The following is a 15,738-nucleotide window of genomic DNA, read 5'->3' as shown; positions in this document are numbered from 1 at the left end:
AGGCCAGTTCCCTCTGATTGCACTACACAGCAAGTATATGTAAAAGGGTCATGAAAAAGGTGAGTAGTGGATGGGGAGGGGGAGAAGGAGAGGTGTGCCATTTTTTGCATCAAATCCTGTTGGTGGCAGGCCCCCCCTGCCAAGCGCCATGTGAAGACTTGGGTGTGAACGCTGGCTTCAAGGCGAGGTTTGTGCATGTGTATGGTGGTGGGTGGGGGTTTTCGGTGGGTTGGTGTCAGATGGGGGCAGGAGGTCGTACTGTCTCCCAGCTCACGCTCGAAGGGGGATGGACCGGCAGATGTATACGTGTGTATGTGGGAGTGTGTGTGTGGTGTTGTGCGGGGCGTGCATGTCGCCTGTGTATAGGTAGGGGTTTGTCAGCACGTCATGAGGTGACAAAACACACACAGATAACCCAGTTGAAGGAATAGAAGCCCTTCCTTCAGATGGAACTCGCTAGAATGTCACAGATTTGATCCCTGTCGGGTTATGGCATTATGTATTCAGAGCCATATTACGCTTGTTTTGGCTGTCAGCAAGTGCTAGCCCCCTGCTGATCCCCATGCAGTCTAAAAAAGAGAGCTTGTGTGAATTTGTCTGTTCTGAAGATTTTCTTGTGTTAGTTCCTGCCAAGAGGAACAAAGCAAGAGGGACCATCACTGTTCATTTGACAAGCTAAACAAAGTGGCTTTCAACTTTATCAACATGTGGATGCTATAATGCCTTAATTCTGCCCTGAAGGACAGTCACCTTGTCCAGGGGTTTTAAGTGAAACTGTGGCTTTTACATGTGGCTATTTTGAAGTAGACAGAGTTGGTTTGAAGGGCACAGATAGTTGCCTGTCAGAGAAAGTGAAAAGATTGCTCCAGAAATGGTGTAAAGAATACCATTTGAAGGGGAAAAGGGATAAAGTTAGAGCAAAAAAACAATTAACCATTCTGTTTGGAATGAAAGCAGATCAGGATAAGAAACGTGGTAACTTGATAAAATGAGAAGAAAACCCAATAAATATCCATGTAAAAACTACACATGTTGAGGTAAAAGGAGGGAAAAACATACAAAGATGAAACAATGTCAAGTGAAAGATCAATGTTGAGACAACCAAAGTGAAAGATTTGAGAATGAATTGATGCAGTCAGTTGTTTCATAGAAAGGCAAAAGACAAGTAAACAAAAAATGAAAAGGTTTAATTTAATAATTTAAGGTTAATAATTTAATTATAATTATAAATAATAAAGGTTGACGCAGCAGTGATTGGCCAGGTGTGTTGAGGTAAGAGAAAGTAGGCAGGATTTAAATTCATTCAAGCTCTCTTCTGTCATACTTCACACAACTATTGTCACTCTTTGTATCTACAAATGAGTGCAACACTAGGAATGCCTTCGCAGAATGATTCAAGCAGAAAACGTTTAAAAAACAGCTACAAATACTTGTCTGTTCTACAATTTGTTTTTTCTGTCTGCCAAGAGTTTATAATCCATTTGAGAGAATGGATGTAAGCAGATACAATCATCCAAGCCACCTTCAACTGTTGCCCTCATGGCAAAAGGCTTCATGAGCAGCAGCAGGTGCTTTGGGAACTTTTTTGCCCCTCAATTTCTAATTCCTCCAGAATCTTTATTCTTGCTTCTAACTCTAACCTCTTCAACTCGGGCTGCATACAGGCTGCCCACCTTTATCATCGACATGTCATCATCATCATCATCATTATGCTTTTATTTAGAGGTGACAGTGTGTAATTATAATATACTCATACAAAGATGCTAGAATTGAACATCATTGTTAGGAGAAGGATGAAACTATGAGAGAAAACCAACCACTGACAACCCACTCCTGCAGATTAATTCACTACAACATCAGGAGGATACGTCCATTCCTCACCCAAGAGGCGGTGCAAGTTCTGGTCCAGGCTCTTGTCATCTTGTGCCTAGACTACTGCAACTCGCTCCTGGCTGGTGTACCTGCATGTGCCATCTGACCTCTGCAGCTCATCTAGAATGCAGCAGCTCGGCTGGTCTTCAACCTACTCAAGTTATCCCACACACCGCTCCTCCGTACCCTGCACCCTGCACTGTCTACTGGCAGCTCCTCCGATTCAAGACACTGGTACTTGCCTACCGTGCTGTGAATGCCTCAGACCCATGCTACATCCAGGACATGGTCAAACCATACACGCCAGCACATCCACTACACTCTGCTACTGCCAATCAGCTTGCTACTCACTCACTACGAGGGGGGCCCAGCTACCGCTCAACAAAATCACAACTATTTGTGTTCCTGGCACCACATTGCACCTTAGCTCATAAAAAAACACTCTCTATTGCTTATTGTTTCTAAATGTAACACTTGAAGCAGTTCAGTATATTTGATGAAGTTGATGTACTTGGTTGAATGCACTTATTGTAATTCGCTTTGGATAAAAGCATCAGCAAAATTTATGTAATGAAAAATTTCCTCATAGTCATAGAAACTGTGGTTAGTTGACTAAAGATTCCAAAGTGTCCTTTATTGGCACTTTGCAAGCAAACATTTCAATAACATGACACATGGCCAAACCCTCCTTCTTTCTGTGATGATCAACATAGTTTTTGAGCTATAAGTTAGCAATCTAGCCATTGTTGTTTGTTGACAGCAAGCTCATCTAAGTCAGCTTTGTGTTTATGTGTGTGTTGGTGTGTTGCACAATGGGACAGGTTGAAGGCTTAAAAAAATTTAATGATTTCAAACTATCTGCTACCTCTGTAGAGCCTATAATGCTTTATAATGTAGAGACTATTACTTTTAATTTTCAGACATGCATTCACAATGTTCACTTCCAGGCTTTACTATAGTCTAATTCAGCGCCCCTGGTTCCAGAAGTATAAATCCTACTAATTTTCCCATAGACAGTGTGTGTGTTACGTGACATACAGTTGGAGCACTTCTATGGCTTGGATTGCTATGAAACTTGGTTGAAATATTAATCCAAAAGACTAACAACAGTATTAGAAAATATCTGGTCCTTGATAAAAAGTTGAATGTACAAGCCTATGGATGTCGGGGGAGAAGTTAACTACGACTCCCAATGTGCATTTCGGCAAGAAAAATCCAATTACAGGGCTTCAAATTATGTCATGTTCACTGCTAATGATGGGTGGGAGCTAAAGATTATGGTGTTTTTACATTCTACAACAAATCAATTTACTTTTACTGTTTTGTTTACAACTGTAATGCATTTTTAATTTGCTACAGCTCTGATTAATGCCTCTGCCAGACTTCTCCGTAGCAGCCGAGGCTCATGGGTATTGTAGTATTTAGAGCCATCCGCCATACCAAAATGATGGACAAAACATGATTTCTCAGAAACTAAGTTGAAATAATTGAAACTGTTGGTCATAACATAAACCTATAGGATCGTAACATTGTTCAGGAGAAAGACAAATTTGAAAAGGGAATACAGAATGGGAAAAAACACTTCTGAAACCAATGGCTCCTCCCATTTTGCAACTTTATACACGGAAACCATAGGGAGACTTCAGGGAATCCTTAAGATTCAGAGCAGGGCTGATGCATCACATAAGCTGTAGTCTACAGGACATGGCAAGTTGAAACATCTGGGAAAATGAACAGCTGTGTACCTGTTTGTGCATGCAATGTTAAGCACATAGCCCATCTGCATGGAAGCATCTCTATGATTACTTTCCTAAGAAGATAACTCTCTCCAAGACAACTTGAGAATTATGCTCTCCACAAGGACGAAAGTATCAGCCTTGTATGCATGGATTGGATTATCACCCTTGATTACATCAGAGAGTGTGGTCTTGTGACATAATTCCATTGATGTGGTTGATTTCTGGACTTTTCAGGACCATTTCATTTTGGACATCTGATGGATTTTGAGTTTATATACAGTATTGACAGTTTATACCATGACAGTTGGAAAATACTATATAATCATATCAAATATACTGTAGTTTCAGTCAGTAGTTTAACCACTTTTCTAAACCAGTGTTAAAGGTATGGTAAACTGCTTCATTTGCCTTCACACTATGTGACTCACTTTTGAAACCAACCTGACTAGGGGTTAGATGGTTGGGTGTACTAAGTGTATGACTTTAAAATTGGCGACCACTGTTTGCATCCTGTGTTCTATCAGCAGTCATGTTGGATTTCTTCACCAATGACCACATTTCCTAACCATAACCAAGTAGTTTTAGTCGCCTAAACTGAAGAAAATGCTCATATGGGTTGATATGGAAAGCAATGACCAACGTTCTATTTTGTTGTTTACTGTAGTTTGGAGGACTTGCTGGAGACAAGTTAGCTGTGATAGTATCCTAAACTCCAGACTGTCTACTTTTAATTGCATTACTGAATTTTAGTCACTGAATTGACATGCAGCCATTCTATTTTTATTTTCAATCTAGTTTTGGTATCCTGGTGATAATTTAGTCATGCAGATATCTTCTGATGGATCAAAAGTCACTTTCATTTTTTTTTTCAAATGATGAAACTGGTATTACATTCAAACTGGCAAGTTATGAAAAAGGAAAATTGCAGCCATTATGTGTAGACAAGATGTCCCTGACAGACCTCCAAAATGCCAGTCATGGCAGCAAGAAGACTTTTTATATAAAATGAAAAGGAGTAAAGCAGAACAGGACACAAAATGGCTGCTGCAAAAATGGCTGCAGATGGGAGCTGTGTGGCACGGTGTAAAGTCTAAAGAAAAAGAAGTGAAGGAGGAGTGGATGATGGAAAGAAGGAGAGCAGCCAGTCAGTGGATCAGTCACTCCAGGCCTGGCCTCTCGGCAGGGGGTTATGCTTGGGGCGAGATCACAGGCCTGCTGCCACTCCGAAGCCTTCACAGGCACACAGCGACAGATAGGAAGCTGCTGGCACCAGGTCGCTTCACTGATTCACCCCAGCACTGCCTCGGCACAGCCATCTTCTCTTTCACCCATGTTCCACTGACTGAGCTTGACCTACATGTAGACCTGCTCTCTACCACTTCTTAAAGCCTCAGCGGGTCTGAAATAGCGGTGATCTTGGTGTCCACTGAGCAGCTTTTGGTCTTTTGTGTTTGGTCTGGCAATTCAAAATTGGACAAAAATTCTAAATTATTTTGTTGCACTATGATGATTCATTGTTAGTGCAGACCAATAACTTAATACTCTGGTTAAGTAAGATGTCAAAGATACATTCCATAAGTTTATCTATAGCTCTGCAAAAACTCTCAGTCTGATTTTATTTTGGCTGTTATTGTGACTGTCAGTCTAGTATTTCCAAACCAAGTGAACTTACATGCAAGATATTTGCACAAAAGCAATGTGTGTGTTTCTATTGCCTCTTACACACCAAAAAGTGTTGTTTCTTCTCAAAATTTCACTGTCATAAATGAGCTTTTGACCAATGAAATCTGTCTGTTTAATGACATTATGAGATTGAGTGCAAGGCTACAGCATGAGCTTGTCATTGTTTCTAAAACCTACATACTACACCTAGTCCTTATTTGGTGAATTATAATAATAATTATAAGTATTCACCAAAGGCTGAGGTCACTGTGATAACAAAAGCCGACAGACAAAGATGGATGACAGGAACTTCCTTTCACTCTGTTACATCCCAGAGGAGTCTAGGAATAAGGGAAGCAACATAAAACCAATGTTCTCAGGTAATTAGCGTCATTTATTGTAAAGTGATCAACTTCAACAATGTTTAAAAGACGTCTAATAGCTGACTATGCGTAGACCTTACATCTAGGCTAAAACACGGTTAAATTTGTGCTGTCAGTAAAAGTTTATTAGACATCTAACCATAGCACAAGTGTAGCCTAGCTATCAATTAGACAGCTATTGAACGATTACATATATACCTCTAATAAAATAATGGCTAAAGGATTCACTATAGGATTCACTTTTGTGCAAATATAGCTTATCGTCACTTTGGAGCGTAACTAAAAAAACACATCCAAATTTCTAATTTGAAAGTAAGTATAATGAGCCTCACACAGGATTCAAACCTCTATTTCCCAAGGGGAAGGTCCTGTGTGTAACCCACTCATCCCCTCTTATGGTTTATGTTTAGATTAAACTCCTGTGCCAACAGTGACCAACGCATGCCTTTGGTTATGGTTGTACATGCGTTAAAGGAAGACAAGGGGGTTGTGGTCCATTTACAGTACGAGTGGCAGACAGCGGGATCCAATGTACACTTCAAAATGCTGTAGAGACAACAGCAAAGCTATAGTCTCTTTTTTCAATAGTAGAATACCTACTTTGGTGCTTATTAAAGTTACGGGAGAAGTAGCTGATGGGGTGATCTACTTTATCTCTGTCTTGGATTAATACTGCTCTGGCTCCCACTGCACTCGTGTCAACCTCCAGTTTGAAGGGGTGGTTGAAATTGAGAACTAATGAGGTGAGTTAGAGGGTGAACAACTGTGGAAAGATTCCTACAGAAATTGCGGTAATAGCCATACCAAGGAATCGTCCAAGTGACCCCCTAGGGGTGGGCACAGGAAACTTGGTGATAGCAGTGACTTTTGCATCAATGGGGCACACCTGACCCTGTCCAACTTGTTTTCCTAAATAAGTTACAGTACCTTTACCGAACTCAGTCCGAACTTTACCGGATTATTTAGAGTCACCCAGCTGCCCTTTTTCTCCTGTACTTGCCCGCCTAAGTAGCTTGTGTTGTACCTTGTTAAAGTTGATCACTTTACAATAAATGGTGATAATTACCTGAGAACACTGGTTTTATGTTACGTACCAGAGAAGTCTAGGGCTGAGGGAAACAACATAAAACCTCCTGTTCTCAGGTAATTAGATTGGACAGACAGACTTCATCTTTAAAAAGTATTTTTGAAATGAAGATATTATTCAGCACCAGCTATGAAGCACAGATATGACATTGCTTATTATTCTGTGTCTTTATTTCCTTAATATTTATATACATTTACAAGCCTGTTACTATTGTAAATAAATTATTCCTCTGGTTGAAAAACTGTTCAGCTAATATTTTGCAATTAGCAGGACATGCCTTTGACTTTCTACTTTGTCAAATTTGATGGACAATAGAGCTCATAATAGTACAATTTAGAAATTACCCCTTGGCATCTCATCCCTCCTACACATACACACACACACATACACACTGCAAGCCCCTTCCTCTTCATTTCTCTTCCCATTTTTCTTCAGCCCCCCATCCTTTCCGCTGTGACCCTGACTGTTGAAAGTCAGTCGGCTTCTATTAGTATCAGCCCACGCTCATCATTATCCATCAATTAGACTGGCAACAGCCAGGGCCCACAGAGAAACATCTGCAGCCTTTCGGCTCTGTTTTTTGCATGGTTGCCATGCTCTGAGCTTGCTGTGCCTTGCAGAGGTCACTGTTTAGAGAAGGCTTGTCTAAATAGAGCAGTGGGAGAATTTTCATGGTTGAAGCTTGTAACACCTGTGTAAATGGTATTAACAGGACTAGGGCTGGCTATGGAACCTACTTAATGAACACTGACTTAATTGTGTCCGTTGCATCGCAAAGCAAAAACTGACTAGTACTGACACTCAGCACTGGGTACTTTGTGATATTCTTAGTCTTGTTTAGGATAGTAACTCTTTCATCATATATTAGCTGATATAAAATCAGTCTGTGTAACTTTTTAATGATGAATTGGCACATTATTTCTTATACAAGGTTATAATGTTGATTTTACAAATAATAAATAAATAATAAACACTAATCATCACAAACAATGGTTAATGTTAGCTAACTTTAGCTTGATATTGCTGTGTAACTGATTTCTACTCATATATCAGCTTGAAGATCTGGACTTGGAGTCCACGTCCTATTTCGACGTATGTGTGTTTATTACACCAGCTCAGTGCCCTCGCAGGAGCTTAAAATTCAAATTCAAATTTGAGAAGATAGAACTAAGGCAACTGAAAGTTGGCATTAAATGCCTGGTCAGATTTGTAGTCATACTTATTTTTAATCAGATATTTACTGATTTAAATAAATATTTTGCCAATTTTTAACTATTTTATTTAAGCAAAGTTCTTGCACTGTTGCTTGTGTAAAGACAGACATCTAATGTAAAAGTGCACGTCATACAGATTAATAACATACAACCCTCTAGCTCTCCAGCAAAAATACAGTACTGCAAAATGTATTACCAATCAGATACAACCTGGAGATCAATAGTTGAATATAGTAAACCACTCAGCATTCAAACACAAACAGATGACATTTAAACGTTTATGTTTCTCATTATGTATCAAAAACACATACAAACTCCTTTTGTCTATGTTTGGCATGCTAAACACAGTTTTCCTTCCTAGTTACTTATTAAAGTTAATTACTTCGTATACAGCAAATACTACAGTACCAGGCTTTCTGAAACACACTACAAACATTAATGAATTACACATGGCTAAATCAGTCACTTGACTACATGCGTGTATAGGCCTGACTATATGGCATCAGTAAAATCACTGGGTGACCAGAGCATTTGACTACATTACATAACATCGATTTGATTGAAGTCCAAAGTGACCTATAATAAGTGCGTTCATGTCATCAAAAATTGTAAGTGCTGTTTGAAGAGGGATGTTGTTGTTCTGTCCTTTATGTTGATGAAGTGCTTAATAACCAGGTCATGAAATAATTTATCACTTCACTTGTTGCTGTGATGGTAAGTTGTTTTCAACAAAACTCAAGATCTCTACCTTAGTTCTCTACTTTTGCATTGCACTACTGTTCTGCCCAGTCCAATTCATTGTTGTACATATAAATCAGTATACTTCTGTTTATATACTTCTGTCATCTGTATGTAATGTCACTAGTACCACTTGTAAAATATTTTCATAATACTGCTCTATCCTGCATTTATGCACACTCTTTATATCCTGCACTTGCTTATTGCACTTCTGGTTAGTCCTAAACTGCATTTCATTGCCTTGTACTTGTACATGTGTAATGACAATAAAGTTGAATCTAATCCATTGCTCTGTCTTACCAAGGATACCACTAGCATTTCTGGGAAACCAGTTAACTATTGTTTCATTTCAACAATTCACAGTTTAACAGTTGACAGTGACCCCATCTAATTGGTTGCCTACCTACTATTTAATACCAGTTTCACCTGGCCTCCCTTCAATAGACTTGACAGTCAGGCACTTGGCAATACACTTTCACCAACCAGGCTTACTCTGTAATGAGAAAATACCAGAATACCTGAATAAATGTGTTGTGTACTGATGCCCTCTTTCCTCAGAATCACTTACCTTTCTGTCATTAAAACACTCAAGAGACATGTTTTCATCAATAAAGAGAAATCTCAATTGTCAAAGGCAGCTTTGAACATACTGCTAAACTGACACCTGAAAGATTTGTTTCATGGACTTTGACAAGTGCACCAAGAGCATCATAAGCCTTACTCTTTATTAGGGTCCCCATTAACTGATGCCTCATTGGCTGCTGGACCCTGAATCCATGCTCCAGATTTAAATAGATCCTAAGCCTACGTTACTATCTAATGGTGACCTGCATGACAAGAGTAGAAACTGTTTCCTAAGCTTGGGTCCCAGGGATGACTGCATGGGCATCGCTGAACTGCAGCAGAACAACCCCCTGCTATATAGAAGTGCCTGCTTTGTGCCATGTGTCATTTTCTAATGGCTTGATGAGGCTGTGTGACCGACATGACATGAACATTTTCAGATTAGAGACGTCTTTCTGTTGAGGATGTGTTTGTCAGCTTTGTCCCTCCGGCCTCTCAGTGATCCACAAGGAAACTCTGTCATGATGATACACTGCAAGGATGACATCACATGGTTTTTCTGCCAAACGAACCATGAGCAAAGTAAATGGTTTACAGATTCCCAGGGATTCATTATTTGTGTTAAACTGTTGCTTTTTGATGTGTGTTTTCTGAAACAAACTGAGTGCATTTATTTCATGGCGTATCAGATGATGATATACCGTGTGCTTGTGTGTCTGTTACAGCAATGGTACACCAGCACTATGAACCTTGTAGGAACATGGCTGACTGACCGTATGGACCTGCAGCTCCATGTTTATCAGCTGAAGATTCTCATCAGGATTGTCAAGGTGAGAATGGCTTCCTTTTACATTTCTAAACCTCATATCTAAATGCATCAACTATTAGAATAATAGAATATAAGAATCAATGATGAAGTTATAAAATTAAGTGACTTTTTTATAACTCTGATACATTATAACATTTCACTGCTACTTTGTAATTTGATATTTATTATGTTTAAAATGGATTTGTGTCCTCTCTTCACACAGTGTGGTGTTTTTGTCAGTTGCACTATTTTATATGGTCTTTCTGGTCGAGGCTTTTAATAGTGAGTGGCAGCAGTACACTGATGTTGTATCTTTCACTACATTGTATACTACCTGAAATAAAACAAATAGAGTAGGTGGAAGCAGGTTTTGCAGTGTCATTATTATATATTTTTTTATTTGAAAAAAAAAACAAAACATGTATGTATGCCAACTGTTTATAGTTCTTTTGTTTGCTTGTGATAGAAAAAGTACCGTGACTTCCGCCTTCAAGGAGTGCTGGACTCCACATTAAACAGTAAGATGTATGAAACCGTGAGAAACCGGCTGACTTTGGAAGAAGCCACTGCCTCAGTGAGGGAAGGAGGGATGCAAGGCATTTCCATGAAGGACAGCGATGAAGAGGACAATGATAACTAAAAAAGGGCCTGAAAACTACCCAAATATCAAAGCTTTTCAGAGGGTGAGCAGAATACTGCCTAAGAATCCATGCAGCCCTTCCGTGAGGTCAAAACAGATTAGCCTAAAATCAAACTTGTTCCCTCCATTATTTGCTTTGTCAGTTTTTCATTCCTGTAATAGTTCCACATTTCTGTCTGAATTGATTAGAAGAAAATGCATTTTGTGTCTACAAACACTTGCATGACACAAGTCTGTCCTATCAGTGCTCTTGATTTTGAAATTCCCCTTGTAGGCTCATCAAGCTTTAATTCCTCAAAACTAAAATTCATAAGAGCCAAGTACTTTAGGTTAGTACCTTAAATCAATCAATAGTTGATTTCTCCTGAAATGTTAACAAATGATTGTCCAGAATATACGAAAGAGGCCAACATGTGACAGGAGTGTGACACAAGCACAAATATGACTGCGAATACACACCATGCAAAGCGGCCTTATAAATAAGATGATAAAGAAAGACAGGTGATTGCATCTATACTGAGTTCATCTTTTGAAGACATGAAAAATATTATGTTGTACCTTCATGTTGTGCAAATGTCTACAGTCTTTGTACGGGAGCTTTCCTGTTGCTTGTTGCTAAGATTTCTCTTTCACATTTGGAAAAGTACATATAGTATAGAGTGCTCTTTTTACTTTAGGCAGTTCTGGTGGAAAATAACTTATGAAACACTCAAGTGATCCAGGCCACTATACTCTGGTTCCAAGTGAAATAGTGAAATGGATACATATGTTGTTGTTGTTGTTTTTTTTTTGTTTGCCTGCCAACAAATGCATTCACTGTTGAAGTCATATTGCAATTGATCCAAAATGCACTAGAAATTATGGTTACTAGTTGGTTTAAGGTCAGACTGACCAGTCCAAAATAAAACTAAAACTAAAACATTCATAAGATATTTCTAAAATTACTCCTGAATGTTCTCAAGCAATATGGATGACCATTTTGTTCCTAAGTTTATGAACAAGGTTATGAGTTTATTTGTGTTATGCTAAAAAAATGTGCAGTGAGAGCAGCTACTGCATGTTGCATTGTTGTTAATGTTGTGTCTCATATGACTTTTTTTCGGTAATGAGTCTGCATCATAGCTCAACCATTAAAACTTAACAAAATGTTTAAAATGATGTGCTGTGATATGATGTGATAGTAATGGTTTCTGTCTGTTCTCTGCCAGCTTTTCAAAACATGCCTGATGTTTCTCTAACGGTTGCAACAACTATCACACAGCAAATGGAATCCAAGGCATTGTCAACACCAAAGTTGATGGGTGCAAAAAATTTAGTAAGAACATCATTCAGCCTTCAAACGTTTACATCTCAAGGGTGCATTCTGTCATTTTGAGAAAACCCATTGTTTGCCCTCTTACCTGGTGTCATATGAGGAGATTATCAATATTATCAATTCCATCTCGCCGAACCGTTTGGCACAAATGTTCACTTTAGTACATGGCTTTTAATTAACAATATGATAATACAATACAGTACAAAATGATCAAAGCCCTGACAGCAGCGCATAGACGCTGCAATGTTCATTACATCTTATAAAACAAAGACATAACAAACAACATAATGACAATTTAGCAATTGTTAGAACCTTACCAGTAGTAGTCTAAACATTTTGAATGAGTGTGGTGCTGATGAAAAGGCCATGAAGTCATTAAAATAAAAAATGAATCATCCTCTGGAGAGCAGGAATACCCACAGCAAATAGTTGTTAAAATATCCTGCTATGATCTGACATTGTCATCCCTAGGACTGGCATTAGGTCAGGCAAAATGTCATCTTCATTTAACAAAACATTACCGCAATTAACCTAAATATGTCAATAACATCACTCTAATTTGCAATTGTGACAAGTAAGAAATCTGTTGAAACTTACACAAGGAGCTAAATGAAACATGCACTAATGTTATTAATCTTTAAGCAGATCGATTATTTGCATATATGAAACTGTGCACACAAAATAAAGTGAAGGCACACATTCATCAAAAAGGAAAAAAATATAAAATATGTATGGGAAATGGTTTGTATTTTGTGCAGTTAAATGAAATGAAAGAGAGGATTTTGAGTCAAAGAGGATGGGAGGTTAGTCTCTTTTACAATTTAAAGGCTTCACTATGATCACTTATGGCCTTGAAAACATTTTACTCTTCTACCACCACAAGTTCTTCCATTAGAGAGTGAGAGCACTGCATTTATCATTTACAAAGAAAGTGATACCATGTTACTAATTTAAGAATCTGTGTCAAGCTGCCAACATATAAATCTATCAGTGACAACACAAGCTGTATCTTGTTGTTGAAATAAACATTAACTGCCTGTGGTCTCTCTTCTTCAAACATTGGAACTTTGATTTCCACATCAACCCTTCTTCATAACACTTCTGACGCTTTCCTTTCTTTTTTGGTTAATAGATAAGTTAGTAAGGCAATACACATAAAACCAAACAGGTCTATACCTGTTTTCAACATTTTTCACATTTTCAATTTTAAAGCACATGTTCTATTTTTAGTAAATCTTTTAAATATTAGAGTTTATTTGCCATCTATTATGTACGTTCTTGTATGTGCCCTGCACTTCATTCCAGGATGTATGATAGGGGGAATCCACATTTTTATAATGGATGATGGGAAGTGAAATCTGCTTGTATTTTCCCACTGTCAACTGTTTTCTATAATGTACTCCTAAAGATGTGTGTTGCCCTGTTAGTAAGACATAAGTACTGTGTGAAGAACATTTAAAAAGTGGAAAGAACTTATCGCCTCATTCATTGTTGTTGTTGTGAATTGACTGATTTAATGTGAATTCAGGAGAGAATTCAGCTGAAACCATCCTGATGATTTGTTCAAAAACAATTCTAAAATCTTTGTATTTGTTAAAGAAAGGTTTTAATAAGTAATACATTTAGTTTCAACACTTGACTATTACTTGTACTATTTTGGACAAAGAGCTAACCACTTAGAGTGGACAGCGATGTTGTGTCAGCAGACTGCAAGAAATATATATATTTTTCATCCATGGCCCTGACCTCCTTCCCTCCCCGACGGCAGCATTTTCTTAAGAAAGAGAGTCTTAAGATTAATGCTGTGGATTAAAGCATCAGTCATCTTGAGAGTTGATATTACCGTTGAGAAGGAGATTGAAAGAATTGCCAGAGATCAAATAGGCAATGACCAAAATCAAATCAAGAGCCCAAGATTGAAGCTAAGACTAAAATCGGGAGGATTATATATATAATATAGTCCCAAATTAAAAGAAGACAGGATATTTTTTAATTATGTTATAGAAGGGGAGAAACAAATCCTTCTTAGAAGAATAGAAAAAAAGAAGATTTTGGAGGAAATGAGATAAATAAAACTACTAGTAAAATTTTACTTTCTCCCTGGATAATACTAATTCTCATGTGTGTAATTGCCACAGGGGACCGGGGGACTTATCCCCCCCATTGTACTAAGTGTAGTGGTGTACCACAAAAGAAACAAAAGAAGAAGATACTCCGCATGCATGTGTGCATCAGAGGCAAAAGAGGCAGAAAAGAGGCAATTTGAAAACAACCACTGTCCACATACCCCTTACATTTAGACAAGGATACACACAGTGAATCCTAAACACACAACTAGGCAACCACTTGCTGTAAAAAATATCAGTGGAACAAGCATTGGGTAGTTCCTACATTAAGTAAGTGACTACAATTAGGTGGTCAGAATCAGATACCTGGTTAAAAGTGAAATTCTGTGAACATCCCTGCTTTATATAAATGAAAACACAAAAGGGCACATGAATTTAGCACAAGTTTATTCATGTATTACTTGAATGAGGATATATACTTACACATTATGCTTCAATTGTGATTTTGAGAAAGGCTACTGGTAAATTAGAAAACTGGGTGTTTACAAAAAATGGATGGAAGGGACTTGTTGTATACATAGGTCACAGACTTCGCATTCCTCAACACCTTCTGAGAAGGAGTGTGTTTGTGAACTTGACCAGTGTGGTTGATTGTATATGACAGTAAAGCACAAACAGTACTGTTGTTCAATGACATTCTATTTTCTGTAACAATCTTTTGCACCATACTACCATACCCTTTCATAATTTGCATTGCTATGTGGAATGCATAATAAAGCCTTCATAGGCCTTGTCAGCTCACTGAACCTCAAGTCCTTGTCTACAACGCCCCAGAATCTGTCAATTCTGTCTTCTTGAGGAAGTTGCTTGCTATCTGTCACCTGGCAGTCAATGAGTTCCTCTCTCAGCCTATCCTCATTCAAGTGAGGGAACAGGGCCCCTAGCCTTGTCACTGTAAAATACAACAACAACATTGCTAACTGAACATTGTTGATTTATCTAAACCATTCAATACTTCATAACACTCAAAGTATATCTTGCCAATTGTTTTTGTTATTGTCAATTGGAAACTGTCCTTAATCTCTACCTGTCTCTGGAGTGATGTCAAGCCGAGATGCAGGGTCCAGCACTCTCAGGTCCTTCAGGAGTTGGAGGTCGAGTGGAAAAGAGGTGAACATCTTTCACAGAACTGCTTCATAGAAGGTTCTCACAGTTCTACAACAGAGTAATAGTAAAAAAAACCCAATATGCATTAGATAGTGGCAAACATTTCAGGCACACTATAAGACTTCTCTCAGGCTGACAAAAGATGAAATCATAATTATATTAAACTACAGAGTAATACACTCACTGAAAGATATTTTTCTTTGTTGAAACAGGGCGCTTTGCATTTCTGATGAATGCATTTGTCTCTGCTCCAATGAAGAGATCTTCATCTGCCAACTGATGACCCTCTACATAGTCCACCTCCCTGAGCCTACTCTTAAATGTAGAGATGGTGTCTGCCTCCCGAACCCAAACTGGGACCTGATTCCACAGGAGAGGAGCTTGATAACTGAAGGCTCTGGCTCCCATTCTACTTTTGGAGACTATAGGAACCACAAGTAACCCTGAATTCTGGGGGCGCAGTGTTCTACTAATAAGGTAATA

At 38.4% G+C, this 15,738-nt stretch overlaps 1 protein-coding gene across 25 annotated transcripts in view; it reads left to right on the top strand.

Moving 5' to 3' along the window:
- Positions 1-13,494, top strand: part of LOC122883524 (calcium-dependent secretion activator 1) — a 216,225-nt gene extending 202,731 nt beyond the window's left edge. For 13 of the 25 annotated variants that reach the window (XM_044212353.1, XM_044212315.1, XM_044212362.1 and 10 more), the window contains 3 exons: positions 1,840-2,106; positions 9,985-10,089; positions 10,534-13,494. In XM_044212353.1, coding sequence (XP_044068288.1) covers positions 1,840-2,106; positions 9,985-10,089; positions 10,534-10,707 — 546 coding nt within the window. In that variant the 3' untranslated portion in view covers positions 10,708-13,494. The remainder of the gene's footprint in view (positions 1-1,839; positions 2,107-9,984; positions 10,090-10,533) is intronic. The other 12 variants (XM_044212523.1, XM_044212436.1, XM_044212446.1 and 9 more) reach the window with 1 other exon arrangement.
- The last annotated feature ends 2,244 nt before the right edge of the window (positions 13,495-15,738 follow it).

Source organism: Siniperca chuatsi, linkage group LG2 (genome assembly GCF_020085105.1).
Source record: "Siniperca chuatsi isolate FFG_IHB_CAS linkage group LG2, ASM2008510v1, whole genome shotgun sequence".
NCBI classification, from domain to species: Eukaryota; Metazoa; Chordata; class Actinopteri; order Centrarchiformes; family Sinipercidae; genus Siniperca; species Siniperca chuatsi.
Note: the sequence above shows the minus strand (reverse complement) of the source record. Positions and strands in the feature narration are given on the sequence as shown.